This window comes from Silene latifolia, chromosome X (assembly GCF_048544455.1).
Source record: "Silene latifolia isolate original U9 population chromosome X, ASM4854445v1, whole genome shotgun sequence".
Taxonomy (NCBI): Eukaryota; Viridiplantae; Streptophyta; class Magnoliopsida; order Caryophyllales; family Caryophyllaceae; genus Silene; species Silene latifolia.
In genome coordinates this window covers 335,594,992-335,613,960 of record NC_133537.1, presented here as the reverse complement: position 1 = coordinate 335,613,960, position 18,969 = coordinate 335,594,992, and the positions used below count along the sequence as shown (strand labels likewise).

General features: G+C 36.6%; 3 protein-coding genes across 3 annotated transcripts; 1 reads left to right on the top strand and 2 right to left on the bottom strand.

The window, feature by feature from the left end:
• The first annotated feature begins 4,597 nt into the window (after window positions 1-4,597).
• On the top strand, window positions 4,598-10,776 carry LOC141618981 (1,4-dihydroxy-2-naphthoyl-CoA thioesterase 1-like). The gene is made up of 3 exons (XM_074436028.1): window positions 4,598-4,901; window positions 7,013-7,204; window positions 10,427-10,776. Exons 1-3 carry the CDS (start codon window positions 4,695-4,697, stop codon window positions 10,577-10,579), a joined length of 552 nt encoding a protein of 183 aa, XP_074292129.1. The 5' UTR covers window positions 4,598-4,694; the 3' UTR covers window positions 10,580-10,776.
• A 344-nt stretch (window positions 10,777-11,120) lies between these two features.
• Window positions 11,121-14,375, bottom strand: LOC141618979 (signal recognition particle 19 kDa protein). Its single transcript, XM_074436027.1, has 4 exons — window positions 14,279-14,375; window positions 13,790-13,996; window positions 13,579-13,678; window positions 11,121-11,482 (listed from the first exon to the last, which is right to left on the bottom strand). The coding sequence occupies exons 2-4, from the start codon at window positions 13,964-13,966 to the stop codon at window positions 11,352-11,354; spliced, it is 408 nt and encodes a 135-aa protein (XP_074292128.1). The 5' UTR covers window positions 13,967-13,996; window positions 14,279-14,375; the 3' UTR covers window positions 11,121-11,351.
• A 1,718-nt stretch (window positions 14,376-16,093) lies between these two features.
• Window positions 16,094-16,843, bottom strand: LOC141620955 (uncharacterized). The gene is made up of 2 exons (XM_074437693.1): window positions 16,835-16,843; window positions 16,094-16,717 (listed from the first exon to the last, which is right to left on the bottom strand). Exons 1-2 carry the CDS (start codon window positions 16,841-16,843, stop codon window positions 16,094-16,096), a joined length of 633 nt encoding a protein of 210 aa, XP_074293794.1.
• Window positions 16,844-18,969: the final 2,126 nt, after the last annotated feature.

Below are 18,969 nucleotides of genomic sequence, written 5' to 3'. Positions count from 1 at the left end.
ATTGTTATTATTGTTATTATAGCCTTGTTTACCCTTCCAGTTGCGGTTGCTATTTCCACGTTTACCGCCACTAGATTTATTGGACTGTTGTGTAACAGTAGTATTGGTACGAGTATCAGTGGCAGTGGCAACCAGAGACGCAGCAGAAGAGGCAGCCTGATTGGCGAGACGGGATTCTTCGAGAACGAGACGAGATCGAGTCTCATAAAAATTGGGTAAGGGGTCAGTTTGTTGAATAAAGGAGGCAACAATATTATAGGTCTCATTCAAACCCTTAATGATCTGTAGCACCAAACGTTGATCCGAAACCGTGACACCCACATTAGCTAGACGGTCTGCAATGGTTTTTAACTCTTGACAATATGCCGACACATTGCAGTAATTTTCGAGACGAACACTAGTGAATTGACCTTCCAAATAAACAGCACGCGTATTTTTATTGTCATGAAAAATACCTTGGAGACGTTCCCATGCTTGTTGTGCAGTTGAGTTCGGTTTAAGAATAATTTGGAGGAGATCAGAGGAGATTGTACCATAGATCCATTGAAGGACAATCGCATCATTCTGGGACCAAGTTTCCCGAGCAGCAGCAGCAGTTTCGGAAGCTTTGCTGGCTGAGACTTTTGGTGGGATGATGTGATGAAGAACCTGATTGGCACGACAATGGATTTTGAAAAGCTCCGCCCACGAATCATATTCAGAAGTTTCTACCTCGAGAGGAGTCGAGATAAATTGTTTGATATTGTGGAGGGAAAGGTTGGATTTATTAGCCATGTAGATGAAAGAGAAAAGGAAGAAGAGGAGCAACGGAAGTTTTGTTTAAGAGTGGAGAAAGATCGAGTTTACCGATACCATGAAAGAATACAATCCCGCCTTTCATTGATTTTCAACGAGTTTATATACAAGAGTTTTAGTATCCGTATGTATTCTACAAACAAGGTAACAAATCGATATTCTAGGGAGAATATTGACCCTATAATATTATCCTAACTAAATGAGATATTATGATTATTTACACAATAAAACAGATTAGCATAATATTTATTATTTACATCGGCTGAAACCAATTAGTTAATACTAGTTGAGATTTCGTGCTAAAGCACGGTATTTGTGAGGGTTAAATTAATTGCGCTTTAATTTTTACATAAATGGGTTGTAGTTAGTAGTTACAATAGTATGTACGTTATTTAAAAAGGCAAAATTTATTTATACATCAGAATTTATTTATACATCATAAGATTTTGGAAATTTTTATTTGTATATTAATTATACTCTTTAATTCTATAATCTATATTATATTTTATACAAGCACTATATTGTTTGGAGCTAGAACTTTTCTGTGTATAGAAATATATGATACTGAATATTTTATTTGTGGCAAAGATTGCGCATATAGTTATGGAAATTCTATTAGTATTATATAAGGTAATATTAATATAAAATATCAATGTTTGGGGCCCACCGAGTTTCTTGTTTTACAGAAAAAATTATATTTACACATTGAATTTTTCGTTAGCCCACTAATGTATTGAATGGAAGCGAATTAAGATGACCAAAAAAATAGGCCCACTTAGACCATCCCCAAGCAAGGTCACCGACTGGGTCGTGACCTTGTTGGGTCACCTTAATGACACCTTAAATTAGGATTAAGGGGTTAATTTTGGTGACCTTCAACTACTCAGGGTCAATTGGTGACCTTGAGTTAAGTTGTTGACCTTGTTGGTGACCCGTTAGGTGACACTCTTCCATTGGCCGGAAAGAAAAAAAAGGACAACCGTCAAAATAAAGGAAATGTGACCTTTGGTTGAGTATGGTGACCCGGTAGGTGGCACTCTCTCATTGGTTAGAAAGTGAAAAATAATTGGGTTGGTGACCTAGGTCGCGACCTTCTGCTTGGGAGGATGAAAGTGGGTCAAAATAATTAAGATGTGATGATGAGGAAAAATATTGGTGACCCGATTAACTCGACCTTCTGCTTGGGGATGGTCTTATAGAAGAATGTATTTAGGTGGGAAAAACCATTATTGAGTTTCTTATTCTTTTAGTTTAGTGGGGATGATATGAAGTTGTATTAGATTTTACTCATAACTCGCCATTTGAAATATCCTTCCAGGAAGTTTGGGTAGTGGCAGAGCTAGGGGCCTCTTTTCGGGGTCCCAGGACACCGCAATCGGAATTTTTTTTTATGTATTTTACTTCAACTTTTAGATAAAAATAGAGTATTTATATTTTCATGTAAAAATAGGGTTATATTTTCCATGGAAATCCACAATGAGTCTCTCAAAATTTCCAACATTTGGTGTTGCAAAGTTGTGGTTAGACATGGCATTTTTGGTCTCTGCCAATCTTGATATATATCGTATGAGACAAACTAGTTTGATCTCTATTATCAAACATAATTGGTGAATCTTTATTATAAAATTCAAATATGTGCATCCCAAGTAAAATCACTTTATCACCATGTGCAATTTTTGGTCACTTTGTGCTAACTTGATTAGTCGGGGACCTTTTGATCAACTTAAGAATCAAGTTCTTGGCTTTTTTAATAGATTTTACTGTTTTACATTTTTTTTTTAAATCTTATTTTTTCGTGCTCTTTAAAATGATTTTGATTGTATATAGAGGATCAAATTTTGATTATTTTTCTATTTATCACTAAAAACTAACCAATTTCAACAAATTCTGATGAAGAATATTATTATAGCGCGATGGAGTACCAATTATCATTGTGAAACAATTTTCATTATCTTTTTAATACTCCATTTATAAGAGATTTACCGAGTTTTAAGAAGTTAGATGAATACTTAAAGAGATTGATTACTAGAGAGTACTACTACTTACATTTATAAAGAGTCTCTTTTTTTTTTTGTTCCTAAAGTCAATTTTAAGAAATCTACAGACAAACATCTTTGCATGACAAATTAAACAACTTTAGAAAAATTCGCAAAGATACAAACATGTAATTCTAAAATTGTTTGAAAACAAAAATAAGGTGCTTTGTAATTGTAGACCTGACAAATGGGTCAGTTGGACATGTCTAGGTTGGCCAATACATGTGTATCATACGTTTGGACATGTTTGCATCGGGTCGAGTCATTTTTGGGTATGTTATTTCAGATTTTCAGTCATGTCATTTCAGATTAGTGACCGAGACAAATTTTATTAGTTAACTTGACAAAAAAAAGTGCATTTTAGATAATAACTTTTAATAATTTAGGTTTGATGATTGGTTCTTAATTTTAAATTAACGAGTTTAATTTGAAAATAGTTACTTTGAATTAGTCTAATCATGTCATTTTTGTATTGGTTGGTTTTGGATCTAGACGTGTCATAACAATGAGTATAATTTGAAAAATATGACTCAAATTTGACCGAATTTGAAAAAGACCCGGTCCAAACTAACCCGACTAGAATAACCAGAAAAACCCAAAACTACCTGAAGTGAACTTCTTAAGGCAAGATATTGACTTAACACAAATTCTTGTTTGTGACGGCACATATTCGTCACTCTGACGGATACCATTTTACTTCACAAAGTACCCACTTTTTCTCTCTCTGCAGCACTATTCATGTGCTCCCCTTTTTCCACTAACCCATTTTGTTACCATTTTAACTCACAAAATATCCGACACAAATGGTAACCCGTCACAAGGGAGACCAATTGTTGAATCAAAATAATTCAATCCCAAAATATCCCAACCCGTATAATTAGAGCATCTCCAATGGTTACCCAAAAGGACTTGCTTGCAAATAAAAAAAATTTCAAACTACTTGCTTAACCATTGGAGCACTCCTATTGAACTAGCTTAAATTGAAGCAACTAGCTCATGGATTTAGTAGCTCAAATGGTCCTACAAAAAAATCGCCAACTAAACTAATACACGTGGAAATAGGCATGAAGTACAATTGCATTTTCAGAAATGTTGTTGTGCATATGGGCCCATCTAAGCCACAACACTAGTGAAACTACCATTGTATTAGTTTTTACTTAAAAATGTTGTAAGGCAGAAAATCTTATGTAAGCGATGGTAGCTTTAGTAGCAACTAGCTTACCATTGTGGATGCTCTTAGTTGATTGCCCAACCAATTCCAGTGCATTTATACACGATTTTTTTCAATTAGGATTCTATCCATTTCCTAAAAGAAATGGAAATGCCATTTTCTATAAATGGTCTAGCTTTCATCTTGCAACGATCTAACGGACCCGATTTTAGTATGAAAAATAAAGGTAAAAGTAAGTGAAATCAAAACAACAATACTCCTTATTAAATTGTATTATGAGAGGAAAATGGACTCTCCATTTTTTTAGAAAATGAAAAAGATCCTTGCTCGATTTTCCATGTAAAATTCTTCCCATATACTCCCTCCTATTCACTATTTTCTTCCCTATATCCTTAAACGGATTATTCAGGTTTTCTTCCCCTTTCTTATTTTGGAAACTTTTACTCTTATTTTATTCATCCCTCTCTCCTATAACCAAACCCACCTAACTCACAATTTCTTATTTAATTTCTAATTATTCATTCCTCTCTCCAATTCACAAACCCCACCATCTTCTTTTATTTATTCTTTAATCATCTCCTAAAATCTTGTGCCCACGTCAAAGGGGAAGAAAATAACGAATAGAAGGGAGTATATAAAGTTCAAAGTAGGACAACCATTTGTCCATTTGTATAATACTACAAACAAAAGCGATGGAACACCAACCCCCACCATCATCTCATACCTCATCTCCTTCATCAACAAATTCATCACCATCATCATCATCTTCAATCCCATCTCAAGTTTCCAATAAGACAAAGGAGCTTGATTATCCTCTCCATGCTATCGGTTTTGAAATCGAAGAGATTTCTCCTTCTAAGATTACTGGTCGTCTCCTTGTTACCTACAAATGTTGCCAGGTTATTATTCCCTTTTCCTTTTTTATGCCTTTACTCTTAAAAACTAGAATTCCTTCTCTTTCGTTGTTAAAGGAGTCAGAAGAGCGATTTTGATGCTGACGGAATTTGAACCTCGGTCATGAGCACCACCAGTCATGACTTTACCGACTAAGCAAGTTGACATTAACCCCTTTCTAGTTTTTTTTTTTTTTTTTTTTTTTCTCTTTTGGGCGTGAAATGAGTCACAAGGACGGTACAATATAAGCAGGACGAACCTATAAATAAAATTTTGGGATAACGAATTTTTTTAATACTGTATGTGTGTTAAAGTCCATATATAAAAATTTTGGGATAACAAAAATCGATAATTTTAACTATTTTCTGAAATTTTGGGGCAGCAAGTGATACTTTTGCCACTAGCTGAAATTTTGGGGCAGTAATCTTATAAGGGGACCTAATGTTTAATGTTTAATGTTTAATGTTTTTAGTAACTCCGTCTTAAACGCTAGATAATACTCCCTCCGTTCAACTCCACTTCGCAAGTATGCTTTTTGCACGGATATTAAGGGACGGATTAAAAAAACTATAAAAAGTACATAGGGAAAGAGAATGGTGAGGTTAAAAATGTTAAAAAAATATAAATGTGGGGTTTTATGGTGGATTAGTGTGGGGTATGGTTGACATTTTTTGGAAATATGAAGTGTGAATAAGGATAACATGGTCATTTTCTTTGCCTAACAAGGAAACATGTAAAGTGGAGTTGAATGGACGAAAAAGGAATACATGTAAAGTAGAGTTGAATGGAGGGAGTATGTTTTTCGTAGTAGTGGGATTGATACATGTTGGCACCATACGTGCATGATGCATGTGCAAGTATTAGTAACCATGTGTTTTTACCGGAGCTTAAGGAGGTCAACCATCCCTTGTTTGATCTCACCATATTTTTTTTTTTTTTTTTTTTTATTTTTTTTTTTAACAGCGGTAAATAGATACCATATGAATTTCGATTGTGAAAGAACATGTGGTTAATATACGGCTTATCTGCAAGCAGCCTCTTTGTATTATCAGAAAGCACGTAATTATGATTGTATGGAGTCGTTTGGTTATCACTTGAAAAACACATGCATTAGAAAATCCCATGATTTAAAAAAAACAAGGTTGTTTGGTTATTAAAATCCAATGCCTACATGATGTGGGAAGTGGCTTACCTACTTCCCCTTGGTCATTGGAAATGCCGTGAAATTTAATTCCTACATGGGCAACCAAACAATTTTGCCAAATTCACCCGAATTAGATGATGGAACTTAATTCCTATAAATTGCAAGTTCTTAGAAAGTTGAAGTTCCTTGATCAACCAAACGACTCCTATAAATCTAATTCGTATCCATCCATTTTGAGACAATTGAAAATGTTGAGGTCGATATTGTTGTTGTAATACATGTCGGATAGTACAACCGAAATAATTGAATTGGTGTCATACTTCAAATCATTTTATACCAAACTTACCCAAATTAGCATATACCAATTGAGTTAGGCAAAGTTTGATAGGAATGTAGGATATATGATGTTTTACTCCCTTTTAAAATCAAAATTTTTAAAATTACACCCTTTTGAATTTTTTTTATTAAAATTACTCCCTTAAATTGCATTTTTTTTTTGCTAAAATTGCTCCTAAACTCCACTCTAAATGACTTATTTCGTCTAGTTTTGAACTTATTCCGTTTGTGGCTTAGTCATTCTATACTTTGAAACAGTGGTGGAGCTAGGGGCTAGTAGAGGGGGCGGTCGCCCCCTTCCTCCCCTCCTCTCCCGTGAGATGAAATTTTCGAAGTTTTTAGTTAAATTTTTCGAAGTTTTTTCGAGTGTACCTTATGAAATTAGTCGTTCACCCCCCTAAATTCAAATCTTGGCTCCGCCACTGCTTTGAAAAGTATTACTATGTAGACAAATGTAGAGGGAGTTCAAATACTGAGGAAATAAGTTAACTTAAATTGGAAAAGAAATACAATTTAAGCAAGTAATTTTAGCAAAAAAATGCAACTTAAGGAGTAATTTAAAAAAAAAAGGTTTTAAAAGGGGTAAAATCTAATTTACTCTTTACTAAATGTGGATTTGATATGCTTAATTGGCAGCCTTTCAAGGTGTTACATGGAGGAGTATCAGCAATGATAGCGGAGTCGCTAGCGAGTATGGGAGCACACTTGGCAAACGGGTTAAACCGGGTGGCTGGTATTCACTTGAGCATAGACCATATCAAGCGGGCTGACCTTGGTGATCTTGTTCTAGCCGAGGCTGTTCCATTAAACCTCGGCCGTACCATTCAGGTCCTCCTCTACACACCCTCATTCTTTTTTATCACGAACTTGTGTCGTTAGGTTCGACAATTATATTTAATAGGGATAATTATAATAGTTGGGTCCTTATGGTTGAGATGGTTCATCTATCATGGTATCAGTGTTAGATGAACTATCTCAACCAAAACCTTGAGGTGAAGGTTGAGACCCAATTATTATAATTATTCCTATTAATACTCCCTCCATACCAGACCAATGGTAACATTGACCGTTTTGCTACTATTCATGGTCGTAGGGAATCTTCGATATTATTCTTAATTTATAAGACAAAATATAGTCATGTGAGATCTTGTTTGATTTATCGTTATGAATGCTATAAGAATATCAAATTTTTATAATTTTTAATAATATGTAACAAAAGATATTTACGTTGCAAAACGTATCTCGACAAGTGTGAAAAAGTCAATGTTACCATTGGTGTGGTATGGAGAGACGTGTGTAATTGCCATTTCTGTTGGCGATAACAGATGATGCAGGAAACTACAGTAGTAGTTTTCATCATTCTTTTCCTATGAAAATGCTAAGAAGTACTCTGTAAATGCTAAACAGAAATAGACGAATCCCTCGAAACCCGAGTACATAGGTTTAATTAGTGATGGGGCCATGGCCATTAACTAGATGGAGACATCATAACATTCATAAGTTAGTCTATCAGGCTATGAGAAAGATTGAAAGAATTGTCCTACCTACTAAAGGTCAAAGAATACTAACCTCACTTCTTGGTAGTTCATGAATGAAAGGTACTCGTTCCGTCTGTCTTCTGTTTACCTTTTATATTCATTGTGAGGGGTATTTTAATCAAAGATAAACAAATAATTGGACGGAGGGAATAGGTGGATAAATAGAGCCGTAGGCCTGAGTTGACGAAATGAAGGAGATATAATGTTTCTGATTATTTACTCCCATAGACTACTCCGAGCACTAGCTTCTATCGCGAAGTACTCCCTCCATTCAACTCCACTTTGCAACTTTGGTTTTTACACGGATATTAAGGAGCGGATTTAAAAAGTATTGAAAGTACATGGGGAAAGAAAAAAAAGAGGTTAAAAATATTAAAAAAACATAAAGGTGGGGTTTTATGGTGGGTTAGTGTGGGTTTGGGTGACATTTTTTGTAAATAAAGATTTTCAATAAGGATAAAATTGTCATTTTTTTAGCCAAATAAGGAAACCTGTAAAGTGGAGTTGAATGGACGGAAATGGAATACATGTAAAATGGAGTTGAATGGAGGGAGTAGCATTTTTGGTTGCATATGATCCAACCCTTACATTCAAGCATCATATCCTCCTTAGAGCAAGTCCAATGGTGTAATTTAGGGACTTGCTTGCAATTTTTAGAAATTGCAAGTTAGTGGCTACACCATTGGAGTTGGCCATGTAAACTTGCTTAGTTTAAGCTACTAGCTTCATTAAGCTAGTAGCTTAATTGGGCCCACAACAAAAAATCAACCAATAGCAATTTAGTTTTGGCATTTTTAATTATTTAAGTAAGTATAAATGTTAAGCTAAACCATTGTAGTAGGTTGGTAGCTCAAAGTAATTGTAGCCTAAAATATGATATGGCAAAGGTAAGCTAGTTGCAACTAGCTTACCATTGGACTTGCTCTTAGAGCAGGTTAAACAAAAGGACTTGCTTGCAAATAAAAAAGTTTTCAAACTACGTGCTTAATCATTGGAGCACTTTATATGTACTAGCTTAAATTGAGCTAGTAGCTTCATGGAGCTAGTAGCTCAAATGGACCTACAAAAAAAAATCTACCAATTAAAACAACACTAAATATTTTTAATTTTTATTTTTTAGGTAAAATAAGTAAATGTATTAATTAAAAGAGTGTTTTGGAAGGTAGTTGACATATGGTGCATTTAAGCCACAACACTAAGCTAGTAGCTTACCATTGTAGTAGTTTGTAGCTTACAAATATTCTAAAGAAAATCTTATGTAGAAAGGTAAAAAAAGAACAACAAATTTACCATTGTGGATCTTTCTTATGCAATTGTCTTTGAAGCAGTGGGGTAGCGGAAAGGCATTGGAATGAAGGAAAGGCCCTCTAAATAGTTCCTCATAAAGGATAGTGCTTTAAAGAGTGGTCCATGGATACATTGAGAGTGAGTGAGCTAGGTGCCCTGCACTCCTGCATTTTAAATCTACCCGGCCCCCTTTAAAACACACCAAACACTCCACATGTCGCACCTAGACCTGGCAAAAGCAACCCGACCCGATTGACCCGACCCGAAAAAGCTGACCCGAGACCCGAAGTGACCCGAACTACATCACCCGAATGTGACCCGAAAACCCGAATTGACCCGACCCGACCCGAACATGACCCGAGCTTTCTTAACCCGAACTGGCCTGACCCGAAAATGACCCGATCCGAAACCACCAAACCCGAAAATGACCCGGCAAAATATAACTCTAATTGAACCGAAAAGATTTGAAATGACAATTTCTCTATTATTCATTGACCCGAAAATGACCCGACCCGAAACAACCCGACCCGCTTGACCCGGAACTGACCCGACAACAAACCCGAAATAGACCCGAAACCCGAAATGACCCGTCCCGACCCGAGTTAACCCGATATCAATGAGAAACCCGAACTGACCCGACCCGAATTGACCCGACCCGAACCCGACCCGTTGACCCGTTTTGCCAGGTCTAGACTCGCACCTACCTCTCGTAAAGCATGGCGATACATTTTTTTTTTTTTTTTTTTTTTTTGTCAGAGTGAAAAAGATTGATTTCTTAGGCTATAGACATAGCTATAGCATGAGCAATCATAATAATATTACATTGAACATTGGCTAACAAAAAAAACAAACCATAAATCTAATAAAACTAAAACCGTCTCATGACAAAAGAGACGCCTAGTGACAAGCTGGTAAGATGAGATAGAAAGAACTAACAAAAATTGGACTGTTGGAACCTAGGACTTAACCTATCGAAAATCAACCTTCTCTGAAGTTCAGGTAAGAGTATTTTACTTCCTGCGCGTATTGGCTTCAATTGTGTCTCTTTCTTGGTAAACGAGAAATTGGAAAAAGTCGTGTTAACTGCAGCGATTATTCACATAACGTTCTCCCTTGAGTCTACTCAAGGAAAAACTATACTAAGAAAAATAATTGTTGCTTTGTCCAATTTACTTAAGATACGCATTTGGTCTAACAAAATCTTGATCGCTAAATTTGATGGCAGGTTTGGGAAGTGCGACTTTGGAAGACGAATCCCGGCAATATGGAAAGCAGATCTTTGGTGTCATCATCGAGAGTAACTCTGCTTTGCAATCTTCCAGTTCCGGAGAATGCTAAGAGTGCTGGCGACACTCTACGTAAATATGCAAAGTTGTGATAATTGGTGCACTTTGCCGGAAATCTTGTCCAAAATGAGAATCAAAAGAGTGAACTGCTGCTGTAAAATGAAATCTATATCGAGCACACTACTGTAAAGTAGTCGAATATGTTATTGTGGTTAATGAAAATATCCCGAATATAGGCTACTTATTCTGAACATTCCTGAGAATAATATTTATCTGCTTAGTTCATCAACTTTCCCGAGGATAACTAATGGAACAACAAATGTCAACGAGTTTAGCCGGTGAAGTTACTCAAGAAAGATGATCATGGCACAAGATCGAAATCCCCCTAATTGCGAGAATAGACTAGGCAAAGTTATCCCGACCTGCACTTAATAACCTAAATATGACTCGATGAAATCTAAATTAGCTGGTTTCGAACTACCCTTACTCTAAACCTGCTAATAACATATCAGGCACATACCATAACCCCGAACAAAAACATACCAAAAATGACCCAACCTAAGTTCTAACTCGGAAAAAAGGCCTGAAAAGAAAAAACCCCATTTGTCAGATCTAATTGCAACATTCTTCTAATAAAAGCAAATCCTGGAATTTTTTTTCATTATAGCTAAAAACGAACATTGCCGGTTGGAAAACGAGCATTGAGTGACTAAGGAGACACTATGCTTCAGTTTAACTCAAGTATCGTAAAATTAAGCAAAAAAATCATTCAAATGCTCTCCACATTTGGAGATAACTCTAAACCAGCAATTTACAATTTCTGTTCAGAATAGAAGTTTGTCAGCCGACTGTGAACCAACCAATCTATTTCTTCTTTTTCCCACCCTTTCCAGATTTAGCAGGGGCGTTGCTTGAACTGGAAGCTGCTTCCGCCTTCTTAACTCTTCCAGGGTGCCGAGGTACCAGTTCTGCGATACGCAACATCAATTGCTTTCCTGCATCAAAAGAATGGCAGGTGTCAACCAAGTTACACAAGCAATGACACCAATACGTAGACATATAAATTAACATGTTCGGATGAGCAACTACAGTGTGTTCTTAAGTACTGTTATAGAATGATTGATGAGAAATAGAAGATTTACATAATTATTAAGAATACAAAGTTATGAATAGGGAGGGGATTTATGTAAAACGTTGCTCAGCAACCCCAGAGATATGATAGAATGTGACTGAGGAGGTCAAAGGTGACATCCGTATACAAAACAAGAAATGAATAATGATGCATGTCAAGCTATCTAGGTAAAAAGACGGGTTACAAACATCTGATTTGGGTAAAGCACATGGCTCCAGCTATACAGTGGCCTCAAAAATGAAACTTGAACTCTAGATGGGAAGAGGCAACATCAATGATCCCATCCAACCCAAGGAACTATTTTTTGACATCGGTAATCCAAACTATTTCCTATCTTTTCCTCCAAATAAAAGTACATCTAGAAATCTAAGCATGAACCCAACTTGTACCAAAGAGAGACAAGGATACATTCCACAAATACGATCGTCTCCATCCTCAAATGTACTTCTTTCACTTGTTTATCTATTTATAGTTCTCTAAGAAAAAACTGGAAACAGTTAACCTGAACCTAAATGGCTTTTTTCACAGAAGTTATGGTGGCAACTTGATGGATAATATTTCTGAACGAAGTAAATTGTTAAGGCTGAAGATGGGATGCATTTAGGTTGTTATTTTAAAGGCATAAACTTGAGATACGGTGGTGGGTATGACAGTCCTACGGTTGGACGTAATGATTTTTATTATGTTGAATATGTTCATTACTTTCCGCCGAAGTATGGTTGAGGTAACTAAGAAACAATTGTATTGCTTCTGGATTTAACTATGAGTTAAAACGCATAGTATGATCATATATTCATAAATCATGTTTGTCCATATCCTGCCAAATTAAAGAAATTTAATGTTCCTCTTTATAAATCATGTTTGTCCCAAATTAAGAATTTTTATGTTCCTTCACATTATGGAAGTCAATATAGGTAAAGCCCCCCTCCCCCCTCTCAATATGTCTCCAGTAAAGGCCTCCCTAAGGGTAAAAAAAATTAAACAAACAAAGGATATTGTTGGATGAGCTCATGATTAGTGAAGAGAAAGGAGCATTGAAAGGTAGGAGTTAGGACTCTCTCGCTTTAATTATTATTGATTACTATAAAATTTCATAGCATGTTTTCGGATTACTAGGTTCAATTAAAGCACCACGGACTATATGTAGTAGCTTGCCAATCTCTTACAAAACCATAATAAAACAAAAAATATTAAAGTTTAGGGATCTAGCAACAAAAAGCACAAGCCGAAACACACAAGCCATGTGATGCAATCATCTTAGGACTCAAACATAGTCTAGCAACAAAAGGCACAAGCCGGAGCACACAAACCAGTGATCCAAACATCTTAGGACTCAAGTACTCAACCATACTCTAGCAACAAAAACAAACAGCTAAAGAACACGTACCAAGTAGTGCAATCATCTTAGTATTCAACCCATAGTCTAGCAACAAAAAGAAACAGCTGAAGAACACGAGCCAAGTAGCAATCATCTTAGGATTCAAGCAAACAAACCAAGTGATGCATCACCTCCGCTTTTGCGGAACCACAAACACATCGTGCTAATTGTTCCATTAAGCTAACCAACGTACTTGTATCGGTGTATCCATAGAAAACAATCAACCCTTAATAACTACATTCCCATCATGTGTTAACAAACTTAACACCATCCAACTAATCTAGAGTACCCTCCGCTCCCCCAAAACAAAATCAGTCCTACATTGAACCCTCAATTCACAAGATTGCTTATATACGTAATAACTAATAAGAACTAAGAACGAGCTAACAGAATGCTCCATCGAAAACTCAGCCATCAAGATTTATAAGAATTGAAAACGAAACTGATATTTGTAGTTTTGTACTAAAATTCCGATCATCCAGTCAAGAACATACCAAAAACTAAACCAAAAAATCAACAATCATCAAATACAATGCCAAGCGCAGACAAAAAAGAGCTTATCAGAAAAGAGAGATCATTACTTGACGAAATCTCAGGATTTGTTAAACTGCCATCTTCTCTTTTCAGCATCACTCTTACTCTTCCCCTTTGCATAAAATCTCTCGGATACGCTTTATCAAGCTACCAAACCACACAAAAATCAATCTTTACAACATACATATCATTTACCCTTCTAAATTCACAAGATTCACAAAAATCAACAATAAAAAAATCGAAAAAGACGAGCCAAACCTCGATAGCAGCAGGTAATTTAAGATGTCGACAACAATCGGAAATCTCAGTACAATTAGGGTTTTCACAAGCTTTAGTAGCACAAATTCTTCGACCTTCAGCAATAGTTTTCTTTGAATTGATATAAATCGGATAAATCACCACCCACTTCTTCACATTTCCCAATTCTCCATTCATCTTTTCTTCTTCTAATTAGCTCAGTAAACCCTAATTTCGATCAAGCATCAATGTCAATCGCGTCGGGATCCAGTTAAAACAAATAAACATACTCCCTCCGTCTCAGTCAATTGTGACGGGTTTTTAATAAAGATAAACAAATGATTGAGACGGAAAGAGTATAAAATACAATCTAACCATCATAACCTCTATCAACTCTACCGTATCGTAACCAGCGTCGATCAAACACAATAAATCATCAATCAATTGAATGCAGTTGATTTGATGCTAACAATGATAGATTAAATTGTAGAAGTTGAAGGAAGAATTTACCTGGAAATTGATGGAAGCGTTGAAACTTTGGGGAAAGAATTAGTAGGACGTTTTTTTTTTTTTTTTAACTTGAGAATTGGGGGATGTAGTAATTGAGTTGATTCTTGTTTATATACGGAGTAAAATTTAGAGTAATTTATCAAATACACCCTCAGCAAATGCACTTTTTTAAAATAACTCCCACCTCAATTTTTTTTATTTTTTTACACCCAACTTAATGGCTCCGTTCAAAACTTGCACCCAATAACGTTTCCCGGCAAGTTTTCCGTCAGTTTTTAAATTTTTTGAGTTAAAACCTTTTTTTTCGGACCATTTTGCCCTCATTTCCTCCTTTATAATTGTGTTGTGTTCTTCTTTCTAATTCCCCCATTCATTCTCTTCTTTCTCTTTCAATCCTTCTTCTTTTCCTCAATTTTGTTTGGATTTCGTTTCCTTCATTGTATTCTCATTCTCTGTCAAGGTAAATCATTCTCCATTGTTTGGATTTGGTTAACTTTTTTCATTTTAATTTCGATATGGTTGTTGGTAATTAGGTTGTGATTTTGATGTTGGTTTGATTTGTCTTCTGAAAATTAGGGTTAGCTTGCCAATCAAAATGTCATTTGAAAGTAGCTATGAAAGCAGTCATAACAGTGGCGTTGAAGAGCAACCGGAAAAATGTCTTTGTGGTGTCCGGTTGCCATTTTGACGCCTGGTACTAATGACAATCCGGGGAAGACGTTTTGAGAAGTGCAAGTTCTCTAACCCAACAGGTGGTATGGTTGGTTGTCGTTGGTTTCGTTGGCATGATCGCGTTCAAACCGAGTGGCGAGAAAGAGATAATCAACAAGCTCAAGATGGAGAAGAGACTTGTTGATTATGAAGTTGGTTGTTTGAGTCGTGAAATACAATGGCTTAAGGAGGATAGGAAGAAGCTACAATTTGAGATTGAAAATCTGAAGAACAAAGCCTTCATGGCAAAGTATGAGAGAGGGAGTTATTGTTCGGACTTGTCTATGGTAGTGTTTGCTGTATGTATGATGCTCATCATTTTCATAGTAGTTTGTCGTATGTAAGTTTGAGTATCTATGTTTAATGTAATGGCAACGACAATGTGGGTTTTAAGTTCTTAATGATAATGTCAGACCTTATGTTCTTCTTAATTGCTTGTTCATTTTAATTGCTTGTTCATTACACGCTGCAATTTTTTACATTGCATTTGGTTATTAGCACAACAAAAGCAAGTTCACAAAACCGAAATATTGATAAACGTAAACCGATGAATTGCATTACATCACAAAAGCAAGTTCACAAACCTTACACAAGTCCAACTAATTGTTCATAAGTAACAAAAGCAGGTTTAGAAATTTGTTGAATTGTTCATAAATAAACCTTACACAAGTTCAATAACAATAGCATTCATGACTTTGATCAAGACTGGTGCCATGCTTGATTTCCTTGAACATTAGAAGCTTGGGATAAAAGCTCTGTGAATGACAATGAAGTAGGTGCGGCAGGTGTTTGTTGATGGCATAGCGGTGGAGGTGCTTGATGATGCTCCATTGAGATGTCTTTGTTTTCCATGCTTCCTTTTGGGGCGCCCTTGCCCTTGCTTTCTCTACGATGTTCTCGTGCCCATTCGGTCTTTTTTGTGGTGCCACTGGTGCCCTCACAAAGCGGTGTTTGGTGGTGCAAGAGGGTTTTTGCAAGTTCTCTTGTAGTGACACGAGCCTCCACGATTCCGCAATGTTTAGACTTCTTCCTCTCTTGATTCTTTCTTCTATCTCTCCACTTCTTTTCTTCTCTTCTTTCCCTTAGGTCTTCCCGGCATGGTCCTTAAGGGTGGTGGTAGTGGCTAGCGGCATAGCAAAGAGGTTCCCAATGTTTTACCCCAGGCATAGGGGAAACTTTGTTGGCATAGGTGAGCATGTACCTCTCCTTTGAATAGAAATCATCCACATAGTTTTTTGGGTCCATTCTCTTTTCCAAGAGACATGCCATTGCATGTGGGCAAGGTAAACCAGTTAAGTTCCAATGGTTGCACCCACAAGTCTTGTCTAACAAGTTCACAACAACTTGTTCCCCTCTGAGTTCCACCTCAAATTCATGCTCATCAGATTGCATAAAGGTAGCAAATCTGGACTCATCCTTTGCCCAGTCTAAGTACTTATCCACATATGGCATCACTCTCCCTTCATATGATTTAGCACCCTCTCTCTTTTGACATAATCTTTGCATAACATACTTTCTCATCCATTCTAGTTGTGTAAGTATATGTTTATCTCTAGCTTCCTTCAACACAGCATTAAATACCTCACACACATTGTTTAAGAGAAGGTGTGACTTACAGGTTGTGTCAAATGCATGCCTAGACCAATGCCTTGGGGGAATGTCATTCAAAAAAGACCATGCATCTCTTGATAATAGCTTCATGCCCTCCATTTCTTTTGAGAAATCAGCCTACACATTTTAAGATACATAGATACACCGTAAGAAATAACGATTAAGAGTAAACATAAAAAAACAAGTGACCTTTGAATCTCAATTTCGAGGATACATTAGAGAAGGCATGCTTACCCTTGTCATAGCTCGGTTGTGACCCGAGAATGTTTCTTTGTATAATCGACCACTTTGAATCTCAATTTGATTGGCCCAAATGTGTCTTGCACGAGAATCGATATTGGCCTTTGGCACCACAAAGAGCTAGGGCATCAATCGGACCCTTACATGCGTCGACATCACGTAAGCCCTTCCCCTCTACTTTGCCTATATCACTAGCTAGAAGCTCCAAAAACCAGGTCCAACTGTCCCTATTCTCCACCTCAACCACTGCCCATGCTACTGGGAATATGTTATTGTTTGCATCAACCCCAACAGCAACCAGACATATGCCAGGATATACACCCTTCAAATGACATCCATCCACTCCAATTATAGGCCTGCATCCTTGTATGAATCCTTCTTTACAAGCTTTTAGGCAGACATAGAATCTTTTGAATATAGGTGGAGGCCTCTCAATATTGTCACACACCACAAATGCTGAACTACCAGGGTTGTACTTCAATGTTGCTGCTGCATACTCCCATACTTTGGCATATTGATCCTTGCCATTACACTACTACAAAAATGATCAAAGAGAACGGTTGGTAACCGTTCTTTTATGTAATTTGGACCGTCCTGTGGCCAAGCGTTCTCTTTGATCTAAGAGAACGGTTGAAATCAAGTCAACCCGGTCTCTTTGTAACAACAATCAGAACGGTTGCCTTTTAGAACCGTTCTCTTTAATATATCAAAGAGAACAGTTGCAATATAAGAACCAGTCTCTTTGATAAGGTAGTTCTCGTTGTTAAAGTTTTAGATTTTTTGGCGCCTTACTTCTACCTTTTCAAAGAGAACAGTTGTGATGGTACTAACCGTTCTCTTTGATCCTGTTATTTTTTTTTAAAAATATTACTATTTTTATCGTAACCCTACACGATTGAATCGTATAGCTCATAATAATTAAACCTGTTACAATTCAGAAACTCCAGCAATTTTGACACAAGAAAAACCTTCCGATTTAATTTGAACCATTAGGACAAATTCTATTGAAACAAAATACAAAATCGTTCATGTTGTTAAGAGCCTACAAATATCGAAGATACGCTACCATGTGCAAAACATAAATAAAAGTTACATGCAAAATAAAAAACGTATGGAAAACCAGAGCCTTATGTTCACTTTTCACAGGAATACAACAAAACCTGTCTGGTCAGCAATGGAGGAAAATCACTACTTTTCTTATAATTTTTTCCATTTCTTTTTATTATTCTTTTTTCTTGAGGCGGACGGAATATCAAACCCCGGTCACTGCAATCACGGTCTGCCAACAGTGCCAAGTAAGCAGATATCGTCCATGTGTCTTATCCTGAGTGGCTTAGGCATGTTAGTCTGATAATATGCACAAAGTACAACTATAAAATGCAGTACTGAGAAGTTAGTCTGTGTGGTAGAGCTTGGTAATAAGAGTTAATAAGAGTATAAGACTTACTCTTTGCATATCTTTTGGTTAAGTCTATCGGAGTATCAGGCTCTTTAAGCACATAATAATTGTTGTAAAATGGCCTCAACATCTTTTCTAAAGACTTCCCCAGTGCTTGACAAGTCTGAGTTTGTCAAGGGCCAGACTCTCCGCCTTCCTTCAGTTGTCGGTGTTAGGTGCCACCCAAATGGTCCATCTTTTGTCGCCGTCCGGGCTGCCAGCTCCTATGCCGATGAGCTAGTCAAGAACGTCAGGATTTGTGAGAGTTGAGGGAAATATCATCACTTTGGCCCTACAGAAAAATAGGTAAAAATTCCACACTTACAAAGCTTTTGTTCTTCTCGATGATAATCTTGTTGTAGAAGCTCCTGGCGCAGATTCTTGTTACCTTGCAGAATCTACCGTCTTACAGCAAATTTCAACATACTGCAATACTAAATGAAAGAAATTTGATTAATGATTTGGTTTGGGAACGCAGAAAACCGTAGCATCGCCTTCTACATCAGATAAGCTTACTGCGGAGAAAACATGTGTAAAATTGTTTTCACAAAAATTAAGCAAAGGCTGACATAATAAAGACCAAATATCAGTTCAATGGATGTCCGGCATATGTTTCTTCATCGTGTCCAGAATCAACCACTAACAACCTCGATGGAGAAGGCTATAAAATGCTGAATGAAGCCCATTGCAT

Excerpts from the sequence above, each read along its gene's own strand:
- LOC141618981 (XM_074436028.1), top strand. The coding sequence starts at position 4,695 with ATGGAACACCAACCCCCACCATCATCTCATACCTCATCTCCTTCATCA. Across the intron at positions 4,902-7,012 it reads TTACCTACAAATGTTGCCAG|CCTTTCAAGGTGTTACATGG; the intron begins GTTATTATTCCC and ends CTTAATTGGCAG. Across the intron at positions 7,205-10,426 it reads ACCTCGGCCGTACCATTCAG|GTTTGGGAAGTGCGACTTTG; the intron begins GTCCTCCTCTAC and ends ATTTGATGGCAG.
- LOC141618979 (XM_074436027.1), bottom strand. The coding sequence starts at position 13,966 with ATGAATGGAGAATTGGGAAATGTGAAGAAGTGGGTGGTGATTTATCCG. Across the intron at positions 13,679-13,789 it reads AATTACCTGCTGCTATCGAG|CTTGATAAAGCGTATCCGAG; the intron begins GTTTGGCTCGTC and ends GTGGTTTGGTAG. Across the intron at positions 11,483-13,578 it reads AAATCCTGAGATTTCGTCAA|GAAAGCAATTGATGTTGCGT; the intron begins GTAATGATCTCT and ends CTTTTGATGCAG.